The following is an 18013-nucleotide window of genomic DNA, read 5'->3' as shown; positions in this document are numbered from 1 at the left end:
ATGAATTTCTCTATTATATTTTAAGATGAGGTATAGTTAAGAAAGGGGACAGGTGAAGCGCTTTGCACTGAGGGAAAATTTGTTAATTGGTACTTGGGAAATGGTTTTGCTTTCAATCTAAACAACTTAAGTGCATAGACAATATAATGATGAGCACTTTATAACTGCTTGTAAAAATATGAATAATTTTAGCAATGGTTTCTAGAGAAATTAGGAGTTACTTCACATTTTGTAGGAGCAGCAATTCAGCTACAAAATAACTTTTTGTTGTTATTCCAAGACACTGATGTTGCAGTTGGGTTTTGTATCTTAGAATGAAAAATAATACATTAACTATATTACATGAATTACCAGCTTCATCTTTCTCAGTCTTCCCATGAATTATTAAACCATGGTTCATTTTAGAATATGCCAAAAGTTCCTTTTGAAAGATGCAAAAAAGGAACAATTATCCTCTGAACACTTATTCTGGCTTCAGAAAGTGAAATGCATGAGCAACACCTCCATTTGGTGCCACACTAGAGAAAATGAAAGTAAATATGATGATTGCAATGTGTGCTTTCAGTTTCTGTAGTCTGATGGCAAACTGGCAGAGTGAGCTCCGGCATTCTACTATCAAAGATTTAAAAAACAGTTTCTTATACACATGAAGGAACACTTCCCGTGACAAAATAAGGAAAAATGCATTTGAAACTGGGGATGGGATAAAAATTTGACTTACCACTATTAACAGACCTTCCAAGGTGAAGGGCTTCTCAAACAGTAAAGAAACCAGTAGAAATGAGTGAAGATTTTGGGCAGAGAGGGGATTCATATTCAAATACACTGAAAAATGTTATGAATTCATGTTGATTTTGCTTAATTGTTTTGGTTGTGGGGAAAAAAAAACTTACAAAAAATCCCCCCAAAATGAAAGTGTTTGTTTTGACATTTTCAAAACAAAACATTTTGATTTTTCAATTTGAAACAACTTTTTGTTTGGAAATTTCCTTTTATTTTTTAAAAAATATAAAAATAATTGCTCAAAGTTTAAATGAAACATTTTGTTTGTTTGGCTCAAATGAAATGTTTCGTTCAATCCAAAATAATAATTTGACAAACATTCAAAAATATAATTTTCAGTTCAACCCAGAATTAAATTTATATTTTGGATTTGCCAATGAACCATGTCTTGAACCCAGTCCTCAACATGCACTACACTAAGTATTGTTTAAAATATACAGTTCACAATTTTGAGAAGAAATAAAATATATAATATTTTAAAGGCTTTTTGTTTTAAAGGAGTCATCAACTTTTATTGCCTGCTGGTGTGCCCTTATCAGGACCCTTCGGATTTATCAAAGAATTGATCCTCTCTTTGATTTTATGCAAAGAATCAGAATCTAATTCAACTATCATCCTCTATTGTGCAAATATTGACAAAAGAGGAAAACTACATGTGTCATCTCCTCAAAGGAAATGAGTTGCTGACCTCATGAAATAGCTGTGTAGAGCCCTGAGGATGGATGGATGGCTTTATGGGAGTTCTGCCATTATTCTATGAGTTTGCTCAAATATTTTTCCAAGGAAAAAAGTATACAGTATTCCACAGTTTTGCAAGGGAAGCTTGCAATACAGAGCCACAGCACTAACTGTGCATATTCAGGGAGAGAGAAGTAACAGTCACAGAATGGAAGGAGTTCCAATGACACAATCCCTTACAATAAAAATGTTAGGGTCTTCTCCAGCCTGATTATTACACTTTATTACCTGGTTACCACCTGTTTTGCCAGGTGATAGGTAACATATAACTCACAGTTTTGACTGAAGAAAATTCAATAGTCTCACCAGCCATGTTAATTTCTGAATTTGTTCTATTACTCTATGATAAGATAAACTACTCCACTCCTCCAGAAACGGGAATTATTCGTATGGATTATTATATACTGTGTATATGCAAAAATGAATAGATGAGGACCCTCAAGATCATATTGCATAGCTGTGACTATGAAGCAATTACCAGGCATGCTAAATTTTACTAAATACAAATAATTATTCTGAAGAAATTATATATCTTTTCTAAATTTAATTTAGAATGTTTGGATTTTCTGCATTCAGTCCCATGATGCTTTTGAAGGGTTTTGTTTGTTTATTTTTTGCTAATACAGAAGACTAAATTAAATCGGTGCACTGCATTAGGGCTCAATCTTGCATGATGCCAAAGCCCTGATTTAGCAAAGAACTTAAGCATGTGCTTAACTTTAAGTATGTCAGTACGCCCATTTATTTTATTGGGACTCACAGGCTTAAAATAAAACATGGGCTTAAATGATTTTCTGAATTGGGGGCCTCAACTCAGCATGTATGTTTCAGCCCTGAAGAAGTTTCCTATTAATTTCAATGGGCTTTGGATCAGCCCTAATAAAGCACTGTATAAGCAAAATCAGGTAGGTTTGCCATAGCACTTTAACTAGAATTTTGAAAAGGAGTTTTTTCTAAAATAAAGAATATTGTGTATCCATAATACTAAAATCTCAACAGAAGGCTGTTAGGATGGAATCTGGATTGTTTCAGTAACCATACTATATTTATGCATAGCTCATACACATGAACTATAAGCTTGAGAATCACATCATTTTGTAAAAAACAGTAGTAAGACATATTCATATTATAACAGTGCAATAACAATGTTCAAATGTCTATTTAGATTATTTAGCTTTACTCTAGTGGTTGACTCCCCACAACATTTTATTATAATACATTTCACACAATGTGAATACACTTGTGTAACAGTGTAATTGCGGTATATTTTTGCATCTATTTTGATTCTTAAACATTGTTTTAAGGAAAGTCCAATAAAAGTGCAGACTGGACATTTTTATATATAAACTCGTATGCCGGATAAAACATGAAAACAGCAAAACACTAATATTTCTTAAAATTAAAAACTTACGCCTTATTTTATTCAGAGCTTCCAGAGCTTTTAGATACATTTCTTAATTTGCCCACTGCCATAAAGCTGTAGAAGGCTAACAAAATCCTCAGTATTCACATGACAACTCTTGTTGACAACCCTTGTTCAAATGCATCCTTATTCTGTCATCTACTGGCAGTGTGCTTTCTAGTCATGTTCTCTGCCAGTCCTTACCAGTTTGCCAATTACACAAGCTGCTTCCCAGACATCAGACAAAAATTCCACAAGACTGCTGTGCAAGCGTACCCTAATTAACCATCAGCTTAATTAGACAATTTACTGTGTAATTAGCAGGCAATTAGTCAACACCTCTCAGATCTTATTGACTGCTGTGACAGCCTCCCCTACTCTGCACATTCCAACACACAACCACCACCATGTTTCTAGCACTCTCAAACCCCTGTACAACAGAGTTCTGGACAAAAAGAAGTGAATAATATTACATAACTAGAGAAAAAATCAATATGTAGCTTGTCCATTTATTGAACTGTTTACCAGCTTGAATTTTTTAGTACTAGAAGGCCACCTGCTGAAATAAGAAACTAGGGAAACATTATTATGTCTTTTTTACTTATAGCATGTTTTAGTGTGACAATTTCATGTAAAACCCTTTATAGTGCATTAAATTATAGCAGACGCCAGACAAACAGAGGCATTGGCAGTAATTTATAGAAAAAATACAGAGTAAAATGTATTTACTACATATTAAGTATACAATATAGAGTTACAGTGAAAATTTCCTGGTAGATGGTATCTAAATATATAGCTAAGTTAGTTTTGTGGCTACTGTTTTATGTTTATGTTTACTTATGTTTATATTTATACTCTGAATTTCAAGTCTGTACTTTGTAGTTAGGTTACCTTTGTGATATAAAAAGTGAGACAATAGATATATACTGGGGCATAACACAATGATATCAGTATAAGTAAAATGGATGTAAATGGAACAAAAATGACAAGGTGTTACACATATGAATCTAAGGTTGTATGTCCTTATATTGTACCATTTGAGAAATTTTACGTGATAGTGTAATTAAACACAATTAAAATGCACATGCTAAGGCAACATTAAGATTGTTTTTTTCCTTCTTCTATGGATTATAAATTGTATTTTGCTATGACTGTAGTATTTTGGATGAGTGCGCTGAACCTGGTGTAAGGGATGTACATATTTACCTCCTGTTACCATTAACAGTGGGATTTACACACGCAAATCCCACACACATTGACTGTGTGACAGACTCCAGAATCCATGACCACATTATATTAATATTTTGATAAAAAATAATGAAAGTTGCAAATCAGAATTGAAAATTGGTGGGAAGTGTTGTTTAGAATGAACTAACACAATACATTACTTTAGCTATAGTTATTTTAACATATGCAGTGCTTCAGGTCTTTAAAAAAATATGGGACTTCATTTTGCTCTCCCACTAATGACAACCCGGAGTAAAACCACCAATGTCAGTATCAGGTGTGCCAGCAAAGAATGTAGAAGAGCAAGGGCTTAATTTTCCTATGTCTTACAACACTGCTTTTACACTGATATGATTTCACTGACTTGAACTAAATCAGTTTTCACACTGATGTTATTGAAGTCAGTGCAAGCTTGTCTCTATGAGGACATTCAGGAAAATTAATCCAAATTAGCTAAAGATATGAATTAAAAGTGAATTAGTTAAACAGCATTAAACCCCTACATGGACACACTCATTCAGAATTAAAGTGGCCTTAATTTGGTTTAGCCTAATTCATTTGGGAAATTACTCAAGAGTTAAGAGGAATGACATAAATTTGCAGAAAAGCATCTAGTCTACACACAGAAACTGCACTGACTTCAATAAAATCGGTGTGAAAACTGATTTAGTTAAATCACTGAAAACCACTGTGTGGACACACATATCATTTTAAAACTAGTCACATCAGTTTAGCTTATGCCTGTAAATTTACCAGTGCAAACTGAATCAATTTACACCAGGTTTACTTTGAGTTAAGTGTACCCACACAGGGTTTTGAACCACTGTGAATAAATCAGTTTAAAATCACAGTTTAAACTGGCACAATATTTCAACAGACATGATCTGCTCCATTGTGTGGAATGTATTGTGCATTCAATTAGGGGGCACATGTTTTCTCTCCATAACACACCTGATGGAATGGGCAAGGAAGTTCTCAGACTGCCCATGGTTATGGTAGTCTGAAAGTGGCTGGATGAAACAAGGAAAACTTGGGTAGCTGAGTTTGCAGAAGAGACTATGGCTAACAGCAACATCTAGGCCATCTCCTTTGTCACATGAGTCACTTAATTATTTTTCCTTCTTTTCTGTGGTCAGCAGAGAGAGTAAAGATGTAGGGGGTTAAACATTGTTAACAAACAGAAGCAACAGACAAGACCAGAAGAGAAGGGAAGCAACAGACCAGAAGAGAGGGAAGAAAAAAATATTGCTGGAAAGAAAAATAATTCAACCAAAAGGATACCAATACTTTTTACATTACAAATCATTTTAAAATTAAGTTTAGTGCTAAAATGATACAAAGTAAAAATAAAATGTTAGTCCCTAGCCATGCAAACACTTATACAATTGCTTAACTTTAAGTCAATGGAACTACTCACTTGTCTAAAGTTAAGCAAGTACATAAGCATTTGCAGGATAGATGACTTGATATGGACATGAAAATGTGGATGTGTAAAAATGATGGAAAAAGTACCCTAAACAAACTGGTGAAAAAGTTTGTTTAGGGTACTTGATTTAAAAAAAGTTTGGGGAAAACTTCCATATCTTGTAATGCGCCATATGAATCCTGGCTAAAACTACAGACCTCAAGGGTTCTGATAAAAGGCAGAATGGTTACTCCAAAAGCAAAAGCTTAAATGAATTGTGATATGAAAAACTCTACATATCAATATAGACAAACAAAAAATAGTTCAACAAAATGTTGAACTAAGAAAATTAAAATAAAAAAAAATCTAAATTTCAGAAATAAGCCCTGTTAATTTCTACCATAAGTAGATCCCGTATTTTTAACTGAAATCCCTTGTTATAGAATATTATTTCAGGTTTTGTCAAGATTGCTGTAAGTCTCCCTATAGGATATGAATTTACTGTAGCTGATCTGCAAAATTTAATAAGTTAGACATTTGTGTTTTTCAAGATACTGGGCTTAGGGTGACCAGACATCCTGATATTAGGGGCTTTGTCTTATATAGGCAACTATACCTGCCGCTCCTCCCCCCCCCCCCCCAAAAAAAAAGTGTCCTTATTTTTCCCACTTGCTATCTGGTCACCTTAACTGGTCCTAATATTCAGAAGCACTGAGCACTCCAAATTAAGTCAACAGGAGCTGCAGGTGCTCAGCACTTCAGTAAATCAGACCCACTGTAACCATTTTAGAAAAAAAACTTGGCATACACTTTAGGAAGAATCAGTTATTTTCTACAAAGGTAATCCAAGAATATCCAGCTTGTTTAGTTTGAGATGATTCGTAAAAAAGGAAGTTGTGGGGAAATGCTTGGGACTTTTAACCAAGATTTAGCTAATTGTAAAGATTTACTTGTGTTGCTAATGCTACTAAATTATTAAATTGCATCTTTATTGAACATTTTCCATTTTGGGCATGTCATATATTATGTAGGACAGATTGCAGCATTGTTACTCACATGAAACTCCTACTGAAGTCATTGGGAGTATTTAGTGTAGGTATCTGGCAGGATTGGACCCTATGCATTGATGATGTGTTTAGCAGAACATTCAATACTAGATTCTCATAACAATGGTTTTACAGAGATGTACTTCCATGGACTTCACTAGAATAGCTCTTGATTTACACCAGTGTAAGTGAGAGCAGAATCAGTCTCATTCAAATGTATGAACTCTTCTATTAGAATGTAGTAGGATTTATAAGCTGCCAAAGGCTTTCAAGATTAAAGTTTAAGGGCCAAATTTAGACTTTGTGTGAGTGAATAAAAGTCTGTCTGTTGAATTTGGCCCATTGGCCTTAACCACTGATTAAATGAAAGAAAATACATAACCTAAAAAGCATTATTCAAAACTAAATAATCCAGGAAACTGTTCACTACTTTTAAAAATATACACAACTTGCCACTGATAGTCAGTTTTGCTTGCAGCCTTGAGGAGGTCCTCTTCATGCCAGGCATTTGGGCTTTTTGAGTCAAAACTTGGGAAAAAGAAAAATGTGCTCAAAATGCACAGGGCTGAGGGACTGAATCTTCTGTCCCAATTTACAGTAACCAGCATACCGGCTTAGGCTGCTACCTCAGGTTCAGTGGGTTGGGGGGGGGGGAGAGAAGGTAAATAGGGTATGCAGCCTGGCATCCCACTCCTTGTAGGAATCTGACCTTGTGGAGCTATGATGTGTACAGATTCACTGACCTCAACCCTGACATGCCACATCCCACTTTGTGTTTCATTGAAGAGTTGTCATGGAGTTGTGTATCTTCCTATGGGAATAGCAGAGTTCCTCTCTGTGGGTTTTGTGCTGTGTGCATCCCATTGTCCAGCAGTTGCAAAATATTTCAAAATCACCAGGATGTGGCTATTTGGGTTCATAAAACTGTAAATGCCACCACGAGAAATCCATTCTACAAATGGGGATTTTTCTTTTCTTTAAAGGACTTCTGAATTTTGATTTTTTACAAACATATTCTACTATCTTCAGCGCTTCAAAATGATAGACAATATCATCTGACTCATTAATGGTAAAAATTATCCTTAAAAACATGGGGCTCTAGTCACCCCCCTTCCATTGACTTCAAGGAGTAGGATCAATACTTACACCTCAGTAGGAGGAAGACTTCAGTGGAGTTACACCAGGGATGAATTTAGGTCCTCCTCCTTTTTAAATACCCAATACACTAAATATTCACAGATAGATTCCCTGGTCCCTCTACTTCCATTGTGCTGCTACAGATATGCAAGAGATAGGCTACATCCTCTTACATCCTAATGGGCCTAGAAGTGACATAGCTGGCCTTTATGCCATGCCCCAGCAACCCCTGGTGTAAGAGGGGTAGGGGGGAGAGGGTGTGGCACTAGCCAGAATGCAGAGCACTCTGGCATTCGTCAGCTGGCACTATGATCTTTGGGGCAGTTAAAGTTGTCAGAGTTGAGAACAGCATCTAACATGCCTTAAAAAGCAAGCCTCTATGTTACTGTAAACTCTGCCAGGCACAGCAGAGAATTTGGCCCTTAAACTGATCCTACCAGGGAAATGAGCTACTGAAAGATTATGCGAAAGACATTTTTTCCTGCCTTTTGCTCAGATTTTCAGCATGAACGTCTTCTCTTTGTAACTGAGTAACATTTCTCTATTTAAATATACAAGATAAATAGAATCTTTTAGACACAGTGAGTTGTTTAATAATAATTGCATATTATTTTATGTCCCCAGGATAATTTTTACTTCATTTGTTAATCTTTGCTATACTTTAAAAATCTAAATCTAAAAATCAGTCAGTCGGCCATAGAATGCAATATTCCTCATTGCAACTCTTCTCAAATTCACAGTTTATATTTTCAGAATCATTTGAGCATTTGTAAAACAATAAATAATTCAAGTCAGAGGCAAGCTATGTGTGCTAAGAAATCCAGTAAAATGCTGGGGTTTTTTTGTTCAAGAATGTAGTTAATAAAAGTTGTCCTTGATGTTATTTAGTAGAAAGCCAAACCATCTTTTTTATATTTGACATTAACAATCTGATCATTTGTCTCCCCAAAGAAAGCCCATACAGGCCACACAATAAAGAATAGTAATATTTCTGTTTACTGAGATATCAACTGGCATTTCGCAGCAAGTCAATGGTCTATCTTCGCTACAGCATACTAGACCTCAATCTGGCATCTACAAATGTCAAGAGCATATAAAAAAATTATAGGATGAAAATCAAAAGCATGTTCTAAATTACTAAAAAAGGAAACATAGTTCACCTAAACATATTTGCTGTAGAAATCAATGCAATATTCAGCTGTCAATCTAGAAAAACAATGAGGGAGGGATGCTGTCAGTAGGACAGGATAATAAAATTTCAAGCAGATGTTCAGGCAGGGCTCTAATTCTCGCTGAACTCCCTTGGTAAGCATTTAATTTCTTTATCATATGCAAGCTAGGTAAATTGTACTTCATCAAAACTGTATTGTGAAATATTAATATTTCATATTATAGCAAAACTCCACAGAATAACCTTTGTCATATTAAGAACATCAGAATTTCAAATGTCAAGGTTCTGCATTTTAATACATCTTAAATAGTTTTTTGGCTTGGCACCATACATATAACTACTTTAATCTAAATTACTGTGTTGTAATATCATTCAAAAATATATATATGTTTTTAACACAGATTCACTTCAGTGAAATACTAATGTTATGGAAAACAATATGTCACTCTAGTACAATTTTACCACCTATAATTATAAAGAGAGGTACATGGAGTACAAATGTACACATACTCAGCTAGCTGAAGCATGAATCAGTGTGTGTAATAACAGCATGCAGAAATATAGTATTTTTGGGTCAAATTAATGCACAATATACAACATCCTTCATTTAGATATGGTTTGTGAAAATATATTGTAGAATCTATTACTATGTATTGTACAGATATAAATTGATGAGTAAAAATTTTCTTGCAATATAATGTTTTAGTTGAAATTTAATTCACTTTTAATCATTAGTCTGTTTTTAAAACTGGCAATGCAACCTGCAGCATACAAAGTGAAAAAATATTGGAGGTTTAGAAGGAAGTTAGTCTACACATTTATTTCTGCTGGTACTCCTAATAAAGGCAACTGCTTCTAGGTTATTGAAAGTGACAGCATCACAAATCAATGCATGTCACAACAGAGTAAAGACAGATGTCTCTGATTAATCAGAATTAAATTTTTACAAGTGAAGGAAGCATCTAAAAATCAAAGCGAACATTCTGCCATTCCACTTCTGTTTTTTTCTCTTGCTCTTTTAGTTATACAGTGAAGTAAGGAAACCACCCCAACAATTGAATCCATAGTTTAAAAAAAATTACAAATTTTGATACAAACTCTTCAATAGAATATATTAAAAATGAACTCTAATTTAGATAGAACAGTAGATGTCTCAACTTTTCATTTAAAAAAAAATTAAAGAATAGTCTTCTATACATTTTCTGACTATAGATTTTGATTTAAGAGAAATTCCATTTCTATGTATGGTGCAATATCCAGATAGAAAAAAAAGCCCTCCAATATATCAAGACTTATTAAGAATTATCAGCAGATGATACTCTTTTTAATTAAGCTAAGAGATTTCTCCCATTGCAGGTAGCTATCTGCTTTTCAGAAATGGTTCTGAAAGTAGTAATGATTGGTATATGAATATAGGTAAATGTATTTTAAATAGGTTTATTAGTAACTGAATTCTTTATGTGGACTTTATTTTATCTTCTTCCCTCCACCTTTTTCCTCTAACTTTTTACCAACAGAATTTATACATAGTAACTTTGAAGCACTGAAGCTCTGAATAAGACAAAAATAGTATTTCAGCCAGACCTTAGGGAGGGAAGGAAATTTGGAGGAAGAGAAGAGAATGACCACCCTATACTGAAAGCAGGAGGGGGCGTTGTGCAGGCTTCCCGGAGGAAGACAGTAGTGCAGTCAAGGCAGCACTCACCCTCCCTCCCCTTGAGGTGTGATTATCAGGTGAGTTTGAACCAGCAGTGCAAATAGGCCAGAAAGAAACAGCAACAGCCCGGCCGGAGGAGAGGGCTGGGGGTTCTGCTCCTTTCCCCATTGGGAGGGGCAGCAGGGAAAGGAGCAGAATGCTGGCAGATCCTCTGGCAGCTGTACTGCCCCTTCCCCCACTGCCTCACCCCCCCAGCCCTGTCTTCAGTGCAGCAGGAGGAGGACAGAATCCCTCACCCCCACCCTGAGTAACATGGAATGGATGCAGAGAGGGGACGGGAAGAGCGTGGGGGCCCCCGGCTGGGGACGGGGCGGTGAAGAGTCACATAGAGGGTCATGTGGGGAGGTCATGTACACCCCTTAGTTGGTGCCCTCCTTCTCCCCCTGTGCCGGTAAGACATGGGTTTTACTTGCACTACTGGTTTGAACCTGCTGTGGGCACTGTGCTAGTCGCTCCTTTTTAGGGGGGCTGGGAAGGAATTTTTCCCTCACCACCATATTGGCTTTGGTGGAGTGGGGTTTTTTCGCCTTCCCCACAGGGGGTGTTAGGGAACACCTATTATGGTGAGCACAAAAGGTGGTAGGCTATATGTCGCAACTTATTTGGTAAGTGTGGGGCGGATGTCCAGTGCAGGTACTCCATAGGGAAGGCATCCAGTGACCAGATAAATAGCCAGGTAAAGGACTTAAAAAGGAGGTGCTGGTTAAAGGAACGGAATGGTGTGGGGTTTGGAGCTCCTATGGTTGAACTCCCCCCTTTCTTATAGCCCACCTTACCCCTCCTATGAGGGGGGATGGATGGTAAGGTCCCGGCAATGGATTAGCTGGAGGGACCTGGATGGAAAAAAGAGGGGGAGCTGGTGGAAGCCCCCCCCCCAGGGTAATTACAAGATAAACAGGGTTTACCTGCACTGTACACTTTTATCTGCTAAGCAGTCCCAGACATGTAATAAGAAAGTTGAGGCCTGATTAAATCCATATCAAGTGTCTCCTGTCCTTCTTTCAGTATAGCTGGACAAGGAAGAGAGTGTGATTGATGGGGCATATTTGTTCTCTGTTGTTTTCCTTGCCCAGTGAGAATCTGCTTTAGAATTAGTGATCCCTGTTTCTTTAAAAGATCAGAGATACTTGATATTAATTAGTACAGATATTCACAGATATACTGTACTTTGATTTTGTAAACATCAATGAATTTTACATTTATATACATATATGTATATATCACAATCCAATAGTTTATAATTAACACCTGTTTTACACTGTAATAACATGTACCTTCTAAAATATTTACCGTAGCATCTATTTAAGCACATAAATGTTTTGAGAGAATTTCAGATATGACTTACATTAGATCGTCTGTATGTTACAATTATAATGCAATACTGCACAAGAACACATGTCATGATGCACATAGGACTGAATCCTATACACCACAAACAGAAGGCCCTAGGCACAGTGGAACTACTATGGCTCTGCTGTACGGGGGGTGGGGCAATGTTTGGGGAGAGACCTAATACTACATGACACGGAATAGTGCTGCTGCTTTCTGTGGCACATGGGGTACTGCAGGGGAGAGGCAAGAGCAGCTCTGGGTTTGGAGGAACAGACGCATCATCACTCATAAAATTATGAGTGATGTGGAGAAAGTAGATAAGGAAAAGTTATTTACTTATTCCCATAATACAAGAACTAGGGGTCACCAAATGAAATTCATAGGCAGCAGGTTTAAAACAAATAAAAGGAAGTTCTTCTTCACACAGCACACAGTCAACTTGTGGAACTCTTTACCTGAGGAGGTTGTGAAGGCTAGGACTATAACAGCGTTTAAAAGAGAACTGGATAAATTCATGGAGGTTAAGTCCATTAATGGCTATTAGCCACGATGGGTAAGGAATGGTGTCCCTAGACTCTGTTTGTCAGAGGGTGGAGATGGATGGCAGGAGAGAGATCACTTGATCATTACCTGTTAGGTTCACTCCCTCTGGGGCACCTGGCATTGGCCACTGTTGGTAGACAGGATACTGGGCTAGATGGACCTTTGGTCTGACCCAGTACGGCCGTTCTTATGTTCTTATGTTATCTGTGGCACCATGTCTGCAGATCTGCTGTCCAAAAATCCTTGGGTAAGAGGGGATACAGAAACCTTGGATGGCTCCCACTGGTTGTAGGAGTGGCTGCCCTGGTGTTCTAGAATGGAATTCTGGCCAAAAAAAATTTACACCCATTCTTCTGGGCTGCCCAAGGCTTGGAGGGCCACATTTATTGGTGAACCTGTCTAGAGACATACTGGCCTTCTGCACAAAGTCAAACCAAAAGGAAAAAAAGAAGCAGCACTCCATGCTGGGGAGTTGATGAGCTGCTTGCAGAGGAAGTAAAGCTTACGTAAATTGAGGCCCTTGCCTTCCAAGTGCCACAAATCTTCATCTTGGCTCCTGCCTTTTCCGTCCTTCTGGGGCTAAGGCTTCAGATGCAACTGTACTCTTTTTCCATCTCTCTCACTGTCACCCTGCTGTTCTCTCTGATTGCACTCCATGACAGTTGTCAACTTGGGAATCTGCCTCACCTCACCCATTTTTAATAAAGTACCAAAGGACACCATTGTCATTCCCAGGTGCTGGCACACAGACTATATCTCTGATACAGGGGAAGTCACTGGCAGCCACATGATGCTGGAATTGCATTATATAGTCACTACTAAGAGGTACATAGATTTTGCAAGAGGGAACCATTTCTGCTGCTGCAGAACTCTCCATAGCCCCAGAAGCTATTTCATGCTTGGCTCTTGAGTTTGTGTCCAAACAACAATTGAACACCCATGGCTGGCCTGGGTCAGCTGACTCAGGCTCATGAGGCTCCAGCTGTGGGGCTGTAAAATTGCGGCGTAAATGTTCGTGTTCAGGCTGGAGCCCAAGCCGTGGAACTGTGCAAGACGGGAGGGTCCCAGAGCCTGTGCTCCAGCCCAAACCTGAATGTCTAAATGTGATGCCTTGCAGCCTGAGCCCCTCAAGCCTGAGTCAATTGAGCAGGGCCGGCTGTGGCTGTGCCACGGATTTTTTATTCCAGTGTTGACTTACCTTTACTGTATATAAAAATGAACATTAGAGGGTTGAGCTTGCATAGGGCAGGTGCAGAGCATTGTATGTAAATGCCAGGTAAAGCTGATTTCATTTGCTTTCTGAAGATAATGCTTAAGCTCATGTCTTCTTGGACATGCCAACACTCTCACACCAGCAAACCCCCTATTACCCAACATGTATGAGCATAAGTAAATTGGTGCACAAAGCCAAGTCTGAGTCTTCTACTCCATGCAGAGGAGTGACACACAGTTTTACTTATGCCCACACATAACCTCCACTTACACTTGTTCTACAGGCCAAGAGTCTCCAGCTCCCTTCTGAACATTGCACAGGATTTATATCAGTGTAATCAGAAGCTAACTAAACAAACAGATCAAAGACAATTGTACATTATACTGACCTATATTATTCCAGACTAAACTCTGATTATTTGTTCAAGTGTTAAACAGACTGAGTCTCTGTGTACTACTCATTGTTGAAATAAGAACTGTTGAACTTGTCTTCCTATTTGAAATATTTTAGTAGTTTAACAGCATTAACATTTTGTTGTTTACATAAATAGAAACAATTGCATTTCTTTTTGCACCTAACATCTCTGTATCTCAAAGCACATCACAAACATTAAGGCTCAACACCTCTGGGAGGTATTGTAAAAAATATAATGGTATAAAAATCACTTCAGCCAGCTCTTGGGTGAGACATGACAATTGTTCTATAGCACACAGCAATGCTACTCCAGAGCTTAGGGCCAGAAATGAATAATACTATATCAAACTAAGACTTCCAGGGAAATTTACCTAGGCAGATTCTAATAATCCAAGTTTGAATGAGTCAAGGGCACTTTGCTCAACCTCCTTTTCTCTTATATTAAAATAATATCATGGGATCTTCAATGACTACTTCAGAACCTTGGTTTTACTGAACATCTGATCTGAAAGACATCAAGCAAAAGCCTCACCTCTAGCAGCACAATGACTACAGGAGCCCCATGATAAGTCACTGGTTCAGTACTGAATCTGACAAAAGTGCCAGTGAAAGGCCAACACTACTTCCTGTAACGTGTGTTCCTCCAAAGAAGCCTACCCAAATACTAACCTAGCTCACACCTGCTTAACTTATGAGATCTGATATAGTCTCAGTGCAAGGTAACATGGCTGTAGGCGTATCTGATTAATAAACAATTCTCAGTATTGGCTGGATCCTGCCATCAACTTAGGCACTGAATTAACTGAAATTAACAGGGAGTTCTGTGCAAACACTGATGACAGGGTATGCTTCAATTAAACCTCTTCCCTTAAAATGTTTCAATAAGAAAAAATTTCTACATGTGTTGTACTCTATGGGCCAGTTCTGGATTTCCATTACTTAGGTATAAATCCAAAGTAGCAATGACTTCTATGGAGTTACTTCATACTGGTTGTATGACTGAGATCAAATTTTGGCCACACATATTTTGTAATGAAGCATGGTAGGACACTCTCACTGCTCCCTTTCTCTTCTCACTTTACACTCTCTCTGGATAAACTCATTCACTCATATGACTTCAACTACCATCTCTACAGAGATGCCTCACAAATTTGACTCTTTCCTCTTGATATGTCCCCATCCATCCAATTCTGCATCTCAGCTGCCTCACTGACATCTTCTCACTGCCACAGGAAACTTAACATGGCCAAAGCTGAGCTCCTTATCTTTCCTCCAAGCTCATTTCAAGTCCATCCTATTCTCTGTTGCTTTTCAACACCACAACCATGCTCCATACTACTCAGACCTGCAACTTGGGGTTCATATTTGACTCCTCCCTCTTCCTTTCCCCACACAGTCAAGCCATGTCCAAAATGTGTTGCCTCTTCCTCCAAAACATTTCTAAGATTTGTATTTTTCTTTCAGTGTTTACAGTTAAAATTCTTGCTCAGTCCCTCAGTTTCCCAACTTGATTGCTACGACCTCCTCCTTCTCTTGGCCTAACACACATGGTAACCACTCCTAATATGTACAAAATACTGCCATTAAGATCATCTTCCTTGGCCATTACTCTGACCTTGTCTTACACTAGCTTCTGCTCTCCTTCTGCTTCGTATTCAAGCTTCTTGTCCTTGCATTCCAGGCCTTCAGTAAAGCCCTGCTCGTCCCTATATTTCTGTCTTATCTTATATTGCTACCATTCCTAAACTCCCCTAGTGATTCCAACAGCTACATAGATACATAAATCCATTGCTCACACAATCATTTCTTTGACTTCATCCTGATAGCCCTTACATGTGGAAAGGTCTTTGTGAGCTGTTCAATTCAAATCCTGCCTGAAGACCCATTTCCATTATGATTCCTAAAAGAAACTAGCTGATTAGTAATGGTAAGGCTGCAGGTTAAATGGGGATAGTCTATGTATTATCAGCAAAATGGAAACAAATCGTTATCAAACATTGTTTTATCAAAAGGAGGCCAACCTCCCCCTTTATTAAGCAATCAGAACCCTCTCCTGCTATACTTGGTCTATCTGTTCATTTTGTCTCTTATAGACTGGGAATGCTTTGGAATGAAGGCTGTACCTTGTTTGGATTCTACAGCAGTGCTTCTCAAAGCCGGTCCACTGCTTGTTCAGGGAAAGCCCCTGCCGGTCCGGGCCGGTTTGTTTACCTGCCCCGTCCACAGGTTCGGCCAATCGCAGTTCCCACTGGCCGCGGTTCGCTGCTCCAGGCCAATGGGAGCTGCGGGAAGCGGCGGGGGCCAAAGGATGTGCTGGCCGCCCTTCCTGCAGCCCTCATTGGCCTGGAGCGGCGAACCGCGGCCAGTGGGAGCCACGATCAGCCAAACCTGCGGACAGGGCAGGTAAACAAACCGGCCCGGACCGCCAGGGGCTTTCCCTGAACAAGTGGCGAACCGGTTTTGAGAAGCACTGCTCTACAGCACCTAGCACTCAATGGGTACTACCAGAAGCAAATAACTGAGTAGTAATAGTGGAAAAGTAGGTAGAATATTAATAGAACCCTAAAAGCTTTTTAGCTGACTGGATCTAATACTTATTTATATTCTCAAAACATTTAGATCATGACTAGAACATACCATGAAATTACATACGCCTTAAAATATTTCCTTACCTTATCGAGGGAGAATGTTTTGGTCAGAGCAAATCCCCATCCTGCTTCAAATGCTCTTCGAATCATTGGGGAACTAGTAGTTGGAGTTGCACTGGCAAGACCAAAGGGATTTGGAAACTTCAGTCCAGCCACTTCTACACTGATGTCTACCAAATCAATAGGAGTATAGAAGAGAGGTAATTCTGGAGTAGTAGAAACTGCAGCACCGTATAAAGACTGTAAAAACAAATATACAAATATTTTTGTCATCTGAATTTTATATAATTTCTTGTTAGCATGAGGGAAAAAATCACTCATACACTTAAAATATTCTAATATTTTATGCTTGCAGTGATGAAAACTGACTAAAACATTTAGCTGGCCATGGGCAAAATGTCATACATCAAACATCTTCATTTTAAAAGGGAACATGGTGTTGATGCTGAAATATTATTTCTGTGTATTACTCTGAAATACAACCAATTAAATAAAATAACTTTCTTAAAACAACAGTTACAATGAAACAAGCATACGTACAGTTTTATCAAAGACACTCTGAGTTAATGTTCCAAGGCCATGGTTAACTAAGCCTTGTGAAGCCTAGACATTGTAGTATTGACTAAAGGAACTCCAAAGGTACGCAATGGGACTGAGCAAGTGAGTATTCTACTATAGATCACAATGCTGTAAAGATTTATGCCCCTTAAAGTTTAATTGAAGACAGTGTAACAATTCACAGTCTGTGAATTAAATGTGAGCAAGTCTTTGCAGAATTGAGGCCTCAGTCTTACACCTACATTTATTTTCTTTCATAAGTAAAATCTTTGCTTCCCAGCAATTTTAAAATATCATATACTCAATCATAAGCTGGTTCGTTTATAAGCCGACCTCCCCAAGATGGATAAGTAAAAATGGAAAATTTTTATAACCCATTCATAAGCCGACCCTATAATTCAGGGGTCAGCAAACTTCGGCACCCGGGCCATCAGGATAAGCTGCTGGCGGGCCGAGATGGTTTGTTTACCTCGAGCGTCCGCAGGCACGGCGGTAAACCTAAGTAAACAAAGTGTCCCGGCGCGCCAGCTGCTTACCCTGATGGGCCGGGACAGCAACTGGTGGGGAAATTTTTTTTGGTGGGGGGGAGAAGCTGGGAGTCAGGGGAGTAACCACTGTGACCACCCCCCACATGACCCCATCCCAGCCCAGGACCCCCACACTCTCCCCATCCCATCCC

General features: G+C 38.4%; 1 protein-coding gene across 1 annotated transcript in view; it reads right to left on the bottom strand.

The window, feature by feature from the left end:
* LOC113407210 (dihydropyrimidine dehydrogenase [NADP(+)]) overlaps positions 1 to 18013 on the bottom strand; it is a 602627-nt gene that overhangs the window by 222039 nt on the left and 362575 nt on the right. The window contains exon 13 of the mRNA XM_026655393.2: positions 16801 to 17016. Coding sequence (XP_026511178.1) covers positions 16801 to 17016 — 216 coding nt within the window. The remainder of the gene's footprint in view (positions 1 to 16800; positions 17017 to 18013) is intronic.

This window comes from Terrapene carolina, unplaced genomic scaffold (genome assembly GCF_002925995.2).
Source record: "Terrapene carolina triunguis isolate 2854851 unplaced genomic scaffold, T_m_triunguis-2.0 Scaffold210, whole genome shotgun sequence".
Classification (NCBI taxonomy): domain Eukaryota; kingdom Metazoa; phylum Chordata; order Testudines; family Emydidae; genus Terrapene; species Terrapene triunguis.
The sequence above is the reverse complement of the archived record's forward strand: the minus strand, read 5'-3'. Positions and strand labels throughout refer to the sequence as shown.